An 18,080-nucleotide genomic window follows, 5' to 3' on the forward strand; every position below is an offset into this window, starting at 1 on the left:
ACCTTAGAAAGGTCTGGCAAACAGTTTTCTTGCTCTCAGGCACCATCTTCTAATCCCCTCCAAGTGCACATACATTTTGATTTACAAATTAACTTTTGTTCAGGTGCTCTAGAAGTTTTTACAGTTCAACTACACCAGCTACATTATACAGCACCTGAACATCAAAGCTGACAGCTCACCCTGGAAACATGCTTAAAATTCAGCTGTATGGTCTTTGAAAACAAGATGCTATGGGATAACTGCCAATTAATTTCTTTTGGTTGCATTGCTCCATCCCTTAGCTCTTGTATACAGCAGCTTAGTGAACTGTAAGTGTCAATGCAGAGTAAATCAGTACTTGTAGAAAAAAGCCCTCTAAATTCCCTAAGCAACAACAAAGGGCTAAAATGCATATCATCGATACTGTAAAACACTTGCACACTATGACTTCCACTTAGGGTTGCTCCTGGAAACATAGGCACTTACTTTCTTGAACTGCAGGGCAAGTTTGTAATAGATACCAATGAAGTTGCAAGTAAAAGCAGTCACCTCATAACAAAGTTAAGCTGCAAATGAGAAAAGCCTGGGGTTGTACATGACACACATCTGAGAGGGATGCAGGCAGCAGGTTATACAGAGCTCGCGTCATTGCTACTTTCACAGCTTGCAAGGGCTCGAGAGAAATCCATTAAACATCCAGTAGCCAGAGAAGTAAACCTGCTTTCTAGAAGTAGCTCCTTATTCTGAAGGAGCCTGAGGTTCAGCAGGAGGGATGCCTGCAGACACCTATCAAAAATTTGGTGCTACTCCTAGAAAGTGGTTGGGTGCAGCATTTGCCCTCAGTCCCCAGGTTGCTATGATGGGGTGCCAGATCTTCTCAAATCTCTTGACGAAGCAATCTTCTACTACTTCCACAGATCCCTCTTGGGCCTTACCCACTCAGTAATTAAAATTTCAATCTCACCGGTCCCTACCACAACTTTTTCAAGAAGCCATGGCATTTGCGCACCAGCCAGCAAGTTCTGAATGACAGCAGAGAACACCTAGCTTTGGCTGATCAGATTTTCACATTCATACAGCCTGTAAATCCTGAGCTGAGGCACTTAAGGTAACTTCCTACAGTCAGAAAGCAACGAACCAGTTAAAAGAGGGGGCTCTTCAGGCTGCCCTCACAGCTTCAGCAGCTCATGTTTTACTACCCCTTGCAATAGCTGAGAAGCTGAAGGCACTACAATGCTTTCAAGGGAAGATAAATTCAACTGCCAGTTTTCAGATCCTCGTAAAGGATCAAGTTATCCAGTTATTTTTAAACCACAGAAGAGGACTGTTGATATGCAGTCTGATGACACAAAATAATTCAATGAAGCAGCTTGAAATTTGGCCTTTTAACTCCAGAACCTAAAATTCACCAGAGCAGCAGCAGGAGACAGCCCCACCATGACTGGGTTTACTGGAGAAGTCAGTTAGGCAGGCCAAGCCTGCCAAATCACAAGCCCAGAAAAAGGTAAAGAAAATGAACGTGCTAATGGCTGGGGATTAAAGTAGGCAAGAATGCACCTGTTTATATAAAATGGGAGAGGCAAAGCAAGCAGTAAAGCAGCAAGCTGCTTTCACCCCTCCTCAGATCTCTGTCAGCCCCATTACTTTTTATACAGGCAGGACAAAAGCACCTTTCAGGCCTGTCTTGTCTTGCCAGCTCACTCTGCTCTATGGAAGAATTTTATAATCAAAAGTCCATATACCGAAAGAATGGATTTACTTGTATCACAATCTTAATTGAACTGCTGTCTCGGCTCCTGTTTACTGCCCCGTAGATTCAGGTAGAGCACAACCAAACTGATGGCAGCAATTCATCTACTTGGGTTCAATTTATACCTTCATCCTTCTGCTGAAGAAAAATAATATATTACCATGTCTTGCAAAAAGCCAAGTTATTAGAACAGAACACTGTCTCACCTGGGGTAGGTTTGCTTCTCCAAATAAGAAATTTGAATTAATGCTAAAGACATACTGTAGACATAACAAATGAGTATTTCAATATGTCAGTAAAGTTAACATACCATTAAAAAATTAATAAAAAGAATCAGCCAATGAAACGGATTGCCAGACCTGCGACCTTCAAACAGTATCAAAGACACTGCAGGGAGAAAACTGATGCACAAATAAACCACCACCTGCTCAGATGTTCGTCGGCCATGAGAAAGGCAGGCAAACCCAGCACAGCAACCTCACGCAGCATTGCGCCCTGCCCTCCACAAACAATGCATGGCACACAGCGCTCGTACAAAACATTTCTACTTCTCTGCCAGTCAGCCTTTAGGAAGTGGTTTACAAAAAAGAGAAATACGAACAGTTTAAACAACTAATGGAGCAGATTATTTACCATACAAAACCATTCCTAATATCTGCAAAGCTCTGCTTCCCCCTGGACTGATCAGGATTAGGACAAACAGCCCACTTGCATGGTAACAGTTATTTCCATGCTTTTTCCTGCAAGTCTTCTAAACGTGTTTAGTATTAAGCAGGGCTCATTTGCATTTAACTAGCTCGATGGAATTCCTGTCACTTACTGTCTGAAGCCTTTTTGTTTCAATATAACACTGGCTTACACACATTTATCTGTATGAAATTCAGAGAACTTGGTTTTATTTGTTGCCAACAGACACAATGGGGCTAACTCTTGAAACCTGGTTTTCAGGTGACACATTTATATAGTCAAAGCATGTGAGAGAGCAGGTGGACTATAAACCCACCTCAACTCCAGCCTGAAGCAACCACCTCTAGAGACTGCAGGTTGTCCTCTGCACTGAGGGCTAAGACAGCTCATCACCAGAAATACCCAAACTGGCCAAGAACGTGGCTGCTTTCTGCAGCTCATGAATGGGCTTACCCTGAGAAAAAGAGTACAACTGCCTGGCTGGCACAGAGAAGGAAGGAAGGAAGCCCAAGATGCCACAGCAGGGCAGCAAAGCATGGGCCGCAGGTAAAAAGACAGGGCACATCACTGTCACAAGTTAGTCAATGTCAGCAACAATGTTTGTTTAATGAACTTGATGGTTTTCTTCATTTGTCCTTCCCAAGAAGGAAAAACCCATAGTTTGATTTTTCTAATGAGCTAAGGAGATACTTTAAAACAAGCTTCAAAAACTATTAGAAGGAAGGCTAAAAGAACATGAAAAACTAATAAAACCAAGAAACTGCTGTAGTATTTTCTGTTATTTCCAATATTTAAGGAAGTGCTGGAGGTAAGCCATACTTCAAGCATTTGAGCATCCACTGCAGTTTCCTTTCAGACTAGCAGTGACCCTTGCTCCTCGAATCTGTGCACATTAGAAGCAATTAACAATTGGTTTTTCCTCCTCCCTCCTTTTTAAAGCCAACGCTTTTGAACTCCATTTCTGACAAACAACTATCTGAATTTTTATAAGGAATCTTTTGGGGACACAAGAACTGCTGAGCTTTTTTGAAAAGATTTATCAATGCGCTACAGAATTTACTTGTAGAGATCAAATTGAAAGGAACCAATTGTCCTGTTTTAGGGAAAACAAGACAGACATCTCCAATTCCCGAGCCACTGCTTTATTTTTCCTACAAAGTCAAGCAACCAGCCTCATATGGAAAGCAAAGGCACTCTCCAGAATTCTGATTTCTCTGCTGCTTTTCCTTATTCTCAATCTGAGATTATAAATCAACTTCTTCATTTTAATTCTAAAACCCATGACCTTGGAGAGCACTTGTAGCTAACAAATGGAATTAGGAAATAAATTGCTTCTGAAACATGTCTGGAAGCTCGGCTTGGCATTGAGGGCAGACCTGTGGGGACCCAGTGAAGAATGAGTATTTCCCATTTTTACCACAGTATAAAGCCTTGCTACATTTGCATCCCGATGGTTGTGTTTGCCACATGCCCAGAGGACACACTGGAGCTGGAGAACGCATACAGATGGGCAATCAGAATAATTAAAGGAACAGAGCAGCTGCCTTACAAGGGAGGCACCAGAAAGGCTGAACTCTTGGCTTTGGCTAACAGAGGGCTGAGGGAGGGGAAAAGTGAGGCTGACAAAGCCATAGTGTTTACAAACCAGGTGACAGCACAACTGGTGTTGAAACACTTCATACTAGAACTAGCAAGCAGTCGCCAGAAGACTCACTTGGCATAGACAAAGGTTTGCTTTGTCCCACCACTGTCACCCAATCCTTGCTGCTGCATGGCACGGTGGTGGTGGCAGGGAGAACCTGACACTGGTAATCCCTGAACACTGTTTCCACTACACACACACTACAATCACCACTAGTCATGAATCCTGACTTGGTAACAAGACTGAGGGCAGCAGAAGGTGCCACTTCCACAGAGCATACAATTCAGTCCCTCCCATGGGACTGTATACGATTTAAGACTGAATACACCAAATCCTGTCAATTCTACTTCTAGCTAATACCAGGCTATTTTTACTTCTACGTCTCCAGTCCCATTTGCCATCTTACCTTGGCCCCACATCAATGGGGATGTGGACAGATTGCTCTCTTTAAATTGGGGAAAACATTAACTAGCGAGAGACAGGTGGGGTGACAGCAGCAGTGTTTGTTCTTTGCTTACATTTCCTGAAAGTCTCACTTCATGCTCCCACTCCTCAGCCTCTCAGGGATATTCTGTCGCTTCAACAATCCCCAAGCCTATTCCTTGGAGCCTGTTCGCCTACTTCCAACATCCATTTAGAAACAATGAAGTCAAAAGAGTATAAATATAGGTAACAGTCCAACATCGTGACCACCACTGCAGACTGTTTGGCACCTGGGACCAATACAGAAATTCGTATTAACATCACATGCCTGAGAGACTGTTTTTACAGCAGACTTTTATTTTAAGGCAATGTAATTAGTGTCACTAAGTGTGCACTAGCATACTAATTTGTGGTTTTAAAAACAAAGCTACGTTCAGGCATAGGAAGCTGCTCTAACAATACTCATTTTGTGCTTCATCACCTCAAAGACAAAGTTTTGTCACATATAAAAGCAAAGGTTACCGAGACAAAGTGTATGAGTGTATGAAGTTTCAGTATCAAAAGACTATTATGCTAAAGCTGTACATGGCTAAAATATTGTTTTTCTTTTTAAATTGTAAAGCAACAGTTGCATCAGTTACTCCTTACTGCAGAGCACCATCTAAATGAAGTCTGTCACTGGGCAAAGTCCTGAGCCAGTGAGCTCAGACATAGAGCACCATCAGTCCATGTCCCACCCCATTCCAGTTGCTGTGCTGCAAGGGAGGTTTTTTAAATCAGCTGTGCCAGCACACCACAACCCCAGCCAGGCCACTGTAGTCCCTAAATCTGAGGAAGTCCCCCTTAAAGAAAGGCCCATCAGTTCTGCAGACTGCTGTACAGGCAGACAAGTTAGCTATCCAAACGAGACACTACTTACTGATTCCCTCACAGCAAACATCTTCATCCTTAAGAACCGCATCAACCAGGGTTAGACACGACCCCAGATCATCAGAAAATTAGCTTGATTAGAGGACAAATCTGACAGACGTCTCAGCTACCATAATTATGGCCTCTTAATGGATCAGATTCAAGACTAATTGAGATCTGACGAAGAACTGATTTTGGTGGATGAGACATCCCAGAAGACAACCTGTGGAGCACAAAGCACTCTAAATATAGTAACAGCCCAGGACTATTCCACTCGTTGCAGAGGTTAGATTTACTGCCTGTACATTTTTTTGCTTCAAGCAGTGATTTGGATGCATCCTCTTCACCTAACCCCATGTTTGGTTAGGGGATTCTGCAGGCTGCCTGGCATGTTCCTTACCAGGCCATGGAGAAACCTGTGCTGAGGACACCGCAGGAACCTCCACCTCCCAACAGGCAACAGGACACGAAGATGTCTGAATGCGGGGAAGAGTTATCAAGTATAAAATGAGGTTATCTTTCACAAACATTTGCCACTTTTTGTGAAATAGGAAGTCTCCACATCCCCTATGCCACAGGTCAAGACTATTTTATTTATTTATTTTTTAAATCAAAAGTAGCTTGCAGATGGAATCGGTTTTGGGCTTCCACCATTTCTACTATTTTCATTCTGATCTCTTTTCAAAAAGGAACATGGGTAAGTTCTGTGCAAGGTTCAAGTGAAAAGGACAATTTCAGTAACATCAGCTCCATAACTGACCCAGCAGAAACAAAGCCAGGGGGGAAAGAGGAGCGAAGGGAAGGAGAACACACAACTGAGCTAACCGAGCACTAACTGAGCACAAGTCTGTCAGCCCCAAATGGCAGCTGGTCCTAACAGGAGAAACTTCCTGCCACTTGTAAAGAGACGCATAGAAGCAAACAACCCCGTCACTCGGGAAGGCCTTCCTATTCCCTGAGCACACCTACAGTTCCCATTTACTTCCCACCCCCAAGGACTCCCTCACCCCCAGCAGTGAGGAAGCTCACCCAGTACCTGCAGTTATTTCTGTTCTGCCTACAGCCAGACTGCAAGAACTGGAAGAAATACCCAACCTTGTAGTCCCTTTGATATAGTGCTTTTCTAGAAAAAAAGCTGAACATCCATTTGAACCCTTGTTCAGAGATCTCAGTTTTAATCTAGGTCTCCTCTAGCAAAGGGAAAGTGCTTTAGGAAGTAAGCATTCCTGCCCAAGATTAAGTACATCACTTTCTATGAAGAAATACCATTAGATGTTTCCCTCTGACCAAACCACGGGTGTGTCCATGAACTGAGTAGCACCAAGAAAGGGATGGGCAGAAGCACTTGGGAGCTCCAGAACAGCAGGCAGACAGCCTGGGAAAATCGCATGCAGTACAGAACATGAGGGCTGTGAGCTGCATGCCTGAGAGTTCCCTTTTTTCTTTTCCCTGTTAGGCATTCACCGTTAACTTACCACAAAGAGTATGAAGTAGATCCGGACCTGAACCAGGGCAGTAGATGGAGAATACACCAAAGCTTCAGTTTTACCTCTGCTGGAGCCAAGAGAATCTCTTCCCATCTATCCGGAAGAAGCCTGCTGGAGCCCCAGTAGCAGAACTGGGCAAGCCAGCAGCCCTCCTACAGTGGTATCACTCCTCACCATCCCACAAGAAGGCATGGTGCTGGCCAACAGCCCAGACTCCTGTGTTGCTGGTTACAGCACATCTCCCCATCAACAGCACAGAGGATCCTGAGCTATTTCAGTTTGATCCCGTTTCTTGGAGCAGTTTGGGATACTCCAGCTGTAGATTCAGCAGCACCAGCTGCTCTTTGAATGGACCTCAGGTACCCACACCTGCCACTGCACCTCCTCCAGGCTTCAAGCAGCTGATGGAAACAGAGGCTTGCTTAGCAGCAGCCTCTTTGTAGCATGACAATAAGCCAGCAGAATGTCAGCTCTTTGTGTGTTGATTATAAGCTTTTACTCATAACCACTCCTATCAGCTGGGAAACAAATAAGGAAAGACACCACTGTTTATTAAGTCTGCACTGCACAGAGAAGGTGAGTCCTCAACTCTTGAGCTCTCACAAAGACATTATTGCACCAATCATGCTGCAGTCACACTTCCAGCGTCTTTCTCACAGCCACTGTAGCCTAGAGTTTTATTCTGCTCTGTTTGAAGAAAGGTATAAAAAGGTACCAAGTTGACTAAGTAATGTCATTAGACCTAGTTCTAAGACTATTTCATGCTTTCAAAAATCCTTTTATGTGTAATGAAATGCCATCAGTTCTAACAGAGACAACTTAGCAATACTTCCAATCCACTCAGTATATTTAAAGGAGAATATTAAACTGAAATTGAGGTTTGGTAGGTTTAGCTCCATCTCTCAGTTCTGAAGTCAAAACCAACATAGCTACTTCCATGCTTTTTCAAATCACTAGATGAAATAGAATTATTCCTTTTTTAAACCCAATGAGAGAGTGAATGCACTATGCTATGAAAAAGGCTGCTTCCAGCAATAGCTCAGCTTTCAAAACCAAGATCCCCTCTGTTTTGGTGGGGAAGCAACCCTGAAACTAATCTCCTCTAAATACAACCCCAAAACCCCTTCTAACTTTATGAGACTGTGTAGCTAGGGACATTCTATTCTACTAAATAAGTTTTATTCATATAAGTATTCAGGGGAACCTAGCTTAATTAGCACTAATGATGAGAAAACCTATAGGGAACTACTGAATTTTGCAAGCAACTGAACATAAAGCGTATTGATAAAAAGCCACTTTACTGCCAGGCGATGCTCTTCTGCATGCTGAAGAGAAGACGACGACAGTCCCAGGGTTTATATGCCAGATACACAGAAGTACAATGAGCCAAAGTCACTGCAGACAACTACCGTGCAAGTTAATGAGGATTAGATTCAGTTGTTTCAAAAGCACCATTTTTAAATAAGCTAGGGTAGACAAATGTTAACCAAAAATTGCCAACGGTTAAGTGCAGAATGTTTATCATTTTTTCTTATGATGCCATTTAACATTTGAGCCAAATTGTCGGTCTGCCTGCTGTAATATTTCAGGTAACCTATTCCTATTTGAAGAACAGGACCCTCCCTTTCCCCCAGCTTTGCTGATATTACCAGCTTATTAACAGCTCTGACAGTAGCACAAGCACAGCTTGAACATCATAAAATATTAAGGTAGAAGAGGCTTTAGGTCTCCAAACATACTCACCTGTTCTGCTTTCAAGCTTGAGAAACTCTTTCAGAAAGGAAGCTGGCAGCCTCTTCCCATGCTGTATACGAAGCAGGTTTGAGAGAGTAAAAAACTTTTTCCACACCAAAGCCTAACTCAGACCAGTTGAAAGGTTGTCTGTACAGCAGTACCATCCTAGCAGGATCATGCCATCAAGTAGGCATAAACTGAGTCACTTCTGATAGATATTCAAGTCCTCTCTGAGCATAAAACCAATCAAGAGCTTGCAAGCTTGTTTCCAAGCCACCACATTTATTATGCCCCCAACAAAGGTTTTGTTTCTCCAAACCAGAGCACCGCAGCTGCAAACACAGCTGAAGGGGCAGTGGGACAAACATTAAAAAAAGGAGTTCAGCATCAGAAACATCCATCAGCCTTGGGACTGTAAAACACAGTCCTTCCACAGGCTCCAATATCCTTCATTTATGTTTTATGCAGAAAAAGTCAACCTGACTTCCGCCATCATTTACACAAATAGGTATATACATGCTTGTTTGTATGATTACAAGATCATATCCATCAGTATCACTTCATAACTGATTCTACAACACTTAGGCAACACATGAATCCAAAGCATCCTTGTCTCACCCTGTATTTATTACTAGAGCCAACATTAATAACCATTTTTAATTACCATTTGCTCAAGCCTCTTCTCCAGGCTGAACTGCTGGTAGGGTTCTCTGAGCTGTTAAAGACCACCCCACACATCTCCGCACGCCAACCTGTCATTTAACAAACTAACTCCCCTAATCAAGGAAGGAAAACAAAAAAAAAAAATCTAAAGGTGTGCTAATTATTCAGGTAATGACCTGCTGCCAAAGCAAGGCATTTCCAACAGGTATGGCTAGAAATTAAAAGAGACCCCAATAAACCACCTGCACCATTAACAATGGGCTTTGTTTCCTCGAGCAATCAGCCCAGAGGCTCACTGCATCCAACTCAACAGTTATGGAAAGCTGTAAAATTGAGAATGGGGGGAGGCAAGTTTGTGAAATTCATGAAAAATCTGTCCTTGGCTTTGTCAATGCCATTTTCCACACAGAAGATGCTGCAAAACCACAGCCTCCATGGCTGCAAGTCCTATTTCTGAGGTCAGATCACAGCCATCGCCTGCCAGCAGTGCTGCCTGTTGCACAGACAGGAGCAGGAACAGAAGGGCAGCTGCCTGCAGCCTCACAGAAAATCATAGAAAAGCCTGTTGGACTGAGCAGTCAGGAAGGGGGGGGGGGATACAGTGATGTACATGCCTTCCATATGCTAGCAGCCTCCATCCTGGATATCCACCTCTCAGAGGACGTTTTTGCACTACAGCATCTGCTGTCAATCCCTGCGCTTTTACAGAGCCAGTCCTTGAAGAGCCCGGTCTCATTCGAATAAATGGTCCTCTGCCAGTTAACACCCCTTCTCAAGCGGGGCATCCCAAAGTACAACGAAGCAAACCTCACTTTGCATGGTGGCAGAGCCACAGGAGGACATGGCTTCTCCTTCAAAGAGAAGATGCTCAGCAGGAAGCCACAAACACGACAAGCTGACCACATGCCTTTAGTGCAAGCCCACAGTCCACAGGCTTAGAATTGATTTATAAGCCTTGACAAATGGCACTTAACTACAGGTTGCTTTAGTTAATGACACAACACAAGATATCCAGGCTGGAAGGGACCCTGGGAGGTCTGCAGTCCAACACCACCTCTTCAGGTCTGCTCCAGTGCTCAGCAGCACAGGGCTGCAGCCAGGGGGCACCACGCAGCATCTCCCAAGAACCGCTCGCATCAGCTGCAGGAAATTGCTCCACATTATAGAAGAGATCATGAGGAACAATCATTCTGTTTAATACATTTGGTTTAAAAGCTGATTCCCACATTGATCAAGGACTCTTCAATACTTTTTCAGACTATTCATAAAAATTCATAAAATTTGATTTAAATTAAAAAACCCATCTAATTATCTGCAGATGGAGACAGCTTTGAAGTACTAAAAGCTTAATGGGAAAAAGATCGTCTTACTACCAGATAGTCTGAAATTACTAGAGAAAAGAACGTCCCACTGGTGGCTATGGAACTTTCATTCATTAGCTTCCCAATTTAAAATTATGTAAATTTTATCCCTAAAAGTAAATGCAGATGTAAGAACAGACTTCTGACTCTCTGCAATGTCAACACAAGCACCAGAAAGTTTATTTTTTCCATCAAGGACTGGAGATATGACCTGGCAAGTTCACCTTGGGTTTCACAGTCCCTTCTGGGATACAGGGCTGTCCTCAGGACCAGGAGGGTTACATTGCTGAGCTGAGATTGCCCCGAAGTCAGAGCTGGGAGCTGACACCTGTGTAACCCTCCTGCTGGTTACACATCTTATTCGGCTTCTGCTCACAGGATCCAGACCACAGCCCTGTACTAGGAAATGTGTGAGTTCTATGCTCAAGAGGAGAGAAAGTAATAGAAAAGCTGCTTTTGTTTTTCCCAGCTCAAATTAAACACAATTCCACTTCAACCCCAAACAGCCTCTGGTCTGGAGGCCAAAACTTCACGTGAGTCAAAGTAACATAACAGAGCCAGAGGAAGGGCTCAAACACTGACGAGGTTCAGGTATTACTTTTCGCATATCCTCTGCCACTCTGCAGTTAAAGTTGCTTTACCTGAGCATTTCTCTTCTCTCCAGTTCGGAAGAACAAGCCAAGACAGATCCATCCACAGTTTAGAACTGCCACCTTTAAATAAGAGCCCATTTCAAAAAATGATTGACTTAGAAAAAGCTATAAGAAAAATTCAGCCCTCCTCATTTCTCACCTCCTCAGCATCTATTGCACTCAGACGTGATCCTGTGAAGGATAAACCCACTTGCGCGTTTCTTTCATTCATCTTTACCACCGAGATAGAGGCATCACTGGTCACAAACTTAATAAAAGCGCTCATCTAATCCCAGCCAGCACAGTGCATTAAAAAAAAAAAAAAGCAAAAGAGACTTGTTATGGTAGATACAGAACTAAAAGGCACCTTATTAAGTACAGATCTCAGAATTTATATGGACGAGCAAGTAAGCTGAAGTAAAAAGGGGAATGAAAGAATAGAGTGGTTCAGTGAATAGACGGAAAATGTCCTCCTAATGGTTTTTTTCTTTTAATGTCACCTTTGAAGAAAGGACTTCAGGTCATGTTACTGAAAGGGTCAACACAAACAAAAAGTACAACCTTGAAACTGTGGCTTAATTGTACTGTTTGAATGCTCAGGAAGGTCTCTTCAGATCCACTACACTGCTTAGAGGCAACAGAATAAGTAATAAAACAATAAATCAAAAAACCAGCAGACCCCAAAGGTAAAAGCCATATCTTGATGAGTGAGATTTCAGCAGCCAAATATTTTATTTTTGCTTTAATGAGGTAAATAACTAAGCCTCTAGGCAAATATAGCTTTGGCTGTACTTTGACTGTATCCAAAGAGCTTTGTATACAAAGCCCTTTGGATGTCATTTTAAGACCTTCTGGAGAAGTGGTAAACTAGCCCAGAAGCATTTGAAGTATAAGCAATTATGAAAACCTACATACCATTTGCCCCAGAATCTTCAGGGCTTCTGGGACAGAAGCACCCCCGTTTCCACCAGACACGGGGACTCCAGCAGGCACAGCCAGCTTGCTGATAACCAGATTTCAGACAGACATCTTGCTGTAGCCTTCCTGCTATTTTTCTGTTCATTTTTTTTTTGAAATATGAAAGACTGCCACATTATTCTCTGAAGGCCTCTGACAGCGCTAAAGCAATTTTCTACATAAATCATTGTAATGCTAACGCTGCAGTTTACGGTCTCATCTTTAAAAGAAAGCCTTCTACTATTTACTGCCTCAGTAAGTGGAGAAAAGAGAAGTTAAGCTCTCACGACTGCTCTGTCTGGGGGCATAATAAATGCAAAATTTATTCCTTGGCCCAATTCTAGCAAAACTTCACATGCTCAGGAAAGCCATGTAAACACTTTGTGCTTGGAAAACTGGGCGTAGAAGAGACATTTAGCATATTGAGCTATACACACATTCATACTGCAAAGCATGCTCAAAGTCACCCTGATGTTAACAGAAGCAAAACCAAACAACTAGCCACTGCAAATCTTCCCATTTATTTCCACTGCTCATCCTCTGTTGGTCTTTCCTGAAGCAAGTACGGGTTAAAGAGGAGGGTTACAATTCTCATGCATGTGCCCTGCTTCTAAGCAAAGCAAGAACGCCTGGCCCGGCTTCCCATCTTGCAGCACGCACCTTATTCAATAAAATAGCAAATCCCTGATGGAAGATGCAGCTTAGGGACCGGCTGCTGCCCACCCCCTGCACTGCAACCACCGGCTGCCACCGTGTGGATGCTGCCTGGGGAGCGCCAGCACTGGAGCACTGGCTCCTCGTCAGCCTGAAAGGCAACAGCAGCTTTCCTCGTACTTCACCAGGATGTTTCCAGGTAACACAACATGCAGGGGGTTGTTGATCATCTTTTATTAGTCCTCCAGTAGTCCAGGCATTCATAAATATGCTTGTAGCAAGTGGCTCAGGAGAGTACTCCTAATGCTCAGCTGGGGGGCTTTTTCAGCCTGCTTATAAACAGTCTTTAATTACACTTTTCATTCCTTTCCCATAAATCCAGTTTTATTTCCCTTATAAATAAACTAGGTTTTGCAGATAAGGAACATGTTTCCATCAACTTCCTTCGCACACAGAGTTAATATATCTTAAGCTTCAAGCCAAGTGGAGTTTTCAGAGCCCGGTGCACGTTAAAGCAATGCAAACCAAGCACCCCTGTATTCTGTCAGTTTATAATATCCCTTTATTTGATATATTTAAAAAAGCTACATTACATACAAGGAAGTTTAACTTCAGATAAATCCCACTTAGATTACTAAATATAGTTAAAACATCCCCTTTAAAATACAGGTGATTGGGTTTTGGTTGTTTTTGTGTTTTTGCTGGATTTTTTTTTTTTTTTTTTTTTTATTGATGATCCCTTATTTGTAAACCTTATTTGCTATGTATGGACAGATTTTTGTCAACAGCAACAGCTAACCAGTAAGACTCACCTTTTTGTCATTTATTTTAAGGTTCCTACAGAATGCCCAGGAGCACATTTAGGAATCAGTGTATGTATGTGTTTATCTGGTCCTATAAACAATAAAACTTTTCACAGCATTTCACTCAGTGAGAAATCTTTTTAAAGCACCCTGGTAATTAATTCACCCCATCCGTGGTTACCCGTGAGTTTTTATTATCCTAAGCTGCCCTCACCAAGACTCACACACCTCACTTATTACTTTCAGAGGCTCTCTTTGAACTTGAGCCTACTAATTAGGATGAAGAACAATAGTGAACAGCAGAATGTGTTGGACAGCACATATTATATACAAATTCTTGATTAACAAATTCAAACTTTAAAGGAACTGTTTGGCTAGCCAGAAGCTAACTAGAGTTACAGCAGCAGAACATTCGGCAGCATTTCTTTACCAAAGCACTTAAGGACACACTCTAATGTGAACTCTTACTCAGCCCACATACTAAAAACAACTAAAAATTTATTGAATGCTTCTAATAAGAAGTACAAGCAAGGGAGGAACATTAAGTTGGAATCCAAGCTTTTTGGAGTTAAATGCACTGAACATTAAATAACTACCGATTCTAGCGCTGGCTTGGAGGGAGGCCCTGAAGTATCTTCATTTTTAACAACAATAAAACACATACTTTTCAAACCTATATTTCACCCAAGAATTATAATACCTTCAAAACCAGAGTGAGATTTACTGCCCTTCCAGCATTTTCTAACCAAATACCACAAAAATGCTGTTCTTGCAGAATGTCAAGGAGAGAAAAGGGCAAAGGAGCAAGATCCAATCCATGCTCAAGTTGGTAGCTAAGGAAGTTTGTCTATGTTGCAGTGAGATTCCCATCTGCATTTCATTGCAGCTAGCATGAACCCAATCAGTGCAGGTTAAATATACGTCAGATCAGTGATTACTGTGTTCTGACCTCTGTGAACAAGTCGGACATTACACATTCCTGCTACATATTGCAGTAGTTAAGGGATCAATGCTGCTTTAAAAATATATATATTTTATGCTACACATGCTTCAATTTTTTCATGTAATGCGTATTTCTTGTAGTATTTCAAGAAATATTCAAGCTGTTTTGTCACTGTCTGAATTGCTCTAGTGGAAGGTATTAGATCTAGACTCTGAAAGCCCAAGCTCAATTCATCATATTATTGTAATGTTTCTTTCAAGACCTCAGGTATGGCCACTCCGGATCCCATGCTCCCTACCTATAAAATAGGGATGATACAACCACTCCTCATCAGAAGGTTGCTGTGAACAAATGCATTTCATTTTGTAAAATGTGCCTGGGAAGAGCTAATGGGTCCTGAATACGTGCCATATAGAAAAAAAATACTAATTAATATATTGCATCATCTTTTCTGACACTACCAACAACTCTAAACAGGCTACCACAGACTAATTAAATCCCTCAGGGTATGCTTCCACAGCTGCTGAAACCAGCTGAAGGTAAGGGCTGCTGGCAGGTCCCAGCCTCTCCCCATCCCATGTGTTCTCTCAGGCTTGAGAGCTGGTTCATGGTATTAAACTAGAAGAAACTAACCCTGTTAAACATTTCACCAACTTCGGTGTCTCAACAGGTCCACTGCAGGCTCAGATGAACTTCAGTGGTGCACAGGATGTGACCATCCCACGTGGCAGAGGGTGCAGAGATATCGTTGGCAAGAGCAGAGTTATTGAGTTGGCTTCACCACAACCACCCCCTCACTAGTTTGAGCACGGTAAACAGCTTTCAACACTTAGCAGAGGTCAAGCAATCACAGCTATAAACAACTCAGCTATTTACTACCTGCCATTATGACTGGCTCCACCAACACCATTTAACACCAGCACGGATTCATCATTACCAATTCCAAAAAAAAAAAAAAGGTGTTTCTTAAAATCCTAGACTTGTATCACTTATAATGCAACCATACTAACATGAAGAGCACCGAGCCCACAACAGGCTTCATGTCTTCCCAGAAAGGCTGCAGATGCTCATGAGCATCTCAAAGGTTCCGCACTTGGTCTTGAATACAAACTGGAAGAAAATAGTACTGTGGTACTCAAGTGCCTTCACAGATCAATGATAACCATACATCTGCCAAACTATTTCAGGAAGCCACAGTCAAGCGTTGTACGTGTACAGACCATAACTTGTTTAATACAAGTCATTAATTTGGCCTCAGCTGCCTGTATTGCCATGAAACGCGCTGTTAGAGGCACAGTATTTCTTACCTGGAGACTATGCTGGAGCCATTGTAGAGGTCACTAGCATAGGACAGCGTTGCCAGGGGGCGGACAGAATTGTAGCGTGTGAACTTGGATAGACACTCCTGAAACTCATCCAGCTGGCTTGTGGTTCTGCTGTCATCTAGGGAGGGGTACCAGAGTTGGGGAGGATGAAGAATAATAAGGTGAATAAACACAGCAGCAAACAATCATCAAAATGCATATCTTCATGTGACACCACATCTGCCTGTTATTTGGGAAGGATTCTTGGTCAAAAACAGGTTTTATTTCCCACCTCTAGCATTCCCTGAAGGCAGCAGGATTTTCAGAGTGTAAATTAAGTCTTTCCAGTGAACCTACTGCATTGAGAATCCGCCTAGTGATCACAAATACAGCTTTCCTGGTAGATGAGCTCACTTATTTTAGTCAAATTCAAAGCCCGTAGGCCATGAAGATTATTAACAGAAAATCCTTAAGCACATCAACATGCAGCGTAAAGAATATGTCTAGCATTCAATGGAAGTGAAAATATATTCCTTTTCCCCTGAATTGTACTTCAGTTACAATATGCCTACATTTGGTGTCAATTACATTCCAAATACTTCTAGCAGAAAATATTTCTCTTGTTACTCCAAAAGCAACAGAGCTAGGGGAGAGCTGTTTCATGGCTGGAGAAGGGAGACAAGCATGAAACCAGAAGACTCCCTGAGCTGTAAGCTTTGTGGAATTATGACCTTCAGCAGACAAGGTGAAATTGAGCCAGCTTGAATAATGATGATAAACATTCTGTGGAAAATGGAAGTTTGCTACAAAAGTTAAAACTAAATTGCAGTATAGATAACTAAAAATTATTCCCTGCAACCTCAAGTCCTAACTTTCCTCAGTACGAATGGAATTTTGTTTAAACCGTTTTAAAATTTGGAATTTCCTAAATAAGGAAAAATTCCTAGCTTACAGCAATGCCCTGTGGACAAGCCAGCTTTCCTGAAAGTGATCATGCATCTGCAGTCAAACACCAGACAGAGCCCTCAGGCTTTGCAACTATCCCCAGAATTTGCAGCAGTTCCCCCTTTCTTCCTCTAACGCTACATTTCTGTTGTCTTTTTGCACGATAGTGTAAGAGACCAAGCTGAGAGCAGTGATCACTAACACACAGCACCTCAGTTTACAGGCAGGCCAGCATGCAAGTCACAGCACTGCACACCTCGCCTTCTGTTAGACTACTGCAGCAGCAGCAGCGTGCACACTCCTCACTTGTGCCTCTGAAGTCATGAATTCATGCTCTAGTTATCCTTATCAGTTCCTTATCAATAGCATAAGGAAGTGACAAAGCTCAACTCCCTAGAAGTCTTTGGAAATAGTGGGGTGAAAAGAAAAACAAGGTTTCAATGGTAAAATTCAACTATGATTTCTGGTGGGAAAACAGAATAATCACTTTCTGCACCTTGGTAATTCCCTGCCATCAGAAATAATTATACTGCTCCACAGTCATAAGGCATTTTGAAGTCTCCCTCACACACTGTTTAATGTTTGATTGTATAAAGGAACAGGGGAGGCCAGTAATTAGCATGTTTAAGGGTCCTGGCTGTGGGTACATTACCCATGTCAGATGGATCAAAATAGGCAAAATGAACAAAGTACTGCTCTAAATTAAATCATCTGCACCTGACCGCTACAGGAAACAGCTTGAGAAGTATGTAAACATCAGTCAGTATTTTTCAAAGACTCCTTCCTCCTCCTTTGACACTTTAATAGGCGCAAATAGCTGCTACTCTTCCATTTCCCATATTTTGAGATCAAGCACACAGTCCTCCTATAATTTATTCTGTATCTATGCCTGGAAAACCAAGTGTTATTTCTCAAGACATTTTCCCTGTCAAAGTGCAAGGCCATTTCATAATTACAGTTATATTACTTCTCCACTCCTTAGTAGAAGGCTCTCAGGCATCTCCTGCAAAAACATGTATCTTGCAAAAAGCATATAGCCACATTAAATCCTATTTAAAATGTGTCAAAAAGCAGGAATGACTCCGAATAGAAGAAAACCTAATTAAGTATTACAGGTTATCCCTTATTTAGGGAAAAACTCACACTTGCAAATCCTCCACTCTTGGTGCAGCTGACACACAAATAAAACAGTTTCATCACATTCATA

The 18,080-nt window shown here is 42.3% G+C and overlaps 1 protein-coding gene across 1 annotated transcript in view; it reads right to left on the reverse strand.

Moving 5' to 3' along the window:
- Positions 1 to 18,080, reverse strand: part of COP1 (COP1 E3 ubiquitin ligase) — a 125,042-nt gene that overhangs the window by 71,315 nt on the left and 35,647 nt on the right. The window contains exon 11 of the mRNA XM_032192085.1: positions 15,932 to 16,067. Within this exon, the coding sequence (XP_032047976.1) occupies positions 15,932 to 16,067 (136 nt within the window). The remainder of the gene's footprint in view (positions 1 to 15,931; positions 16,068 to 18,080) is intronic.

Source organism: Aythya fuligula, chromosome 8, assembly GCF_009819795.1.
Source record: "Aythya fuligula isolate bAytFul2 chromosome 8, bAytFul2.pri, whole genome shotgun sequence".
Classification (NCBI taxonomy): Eukaryota; Metazoa; Chordata; class Aves; order Anseriformes; family Anatidae; genus Aythya; species Aythya fuligula.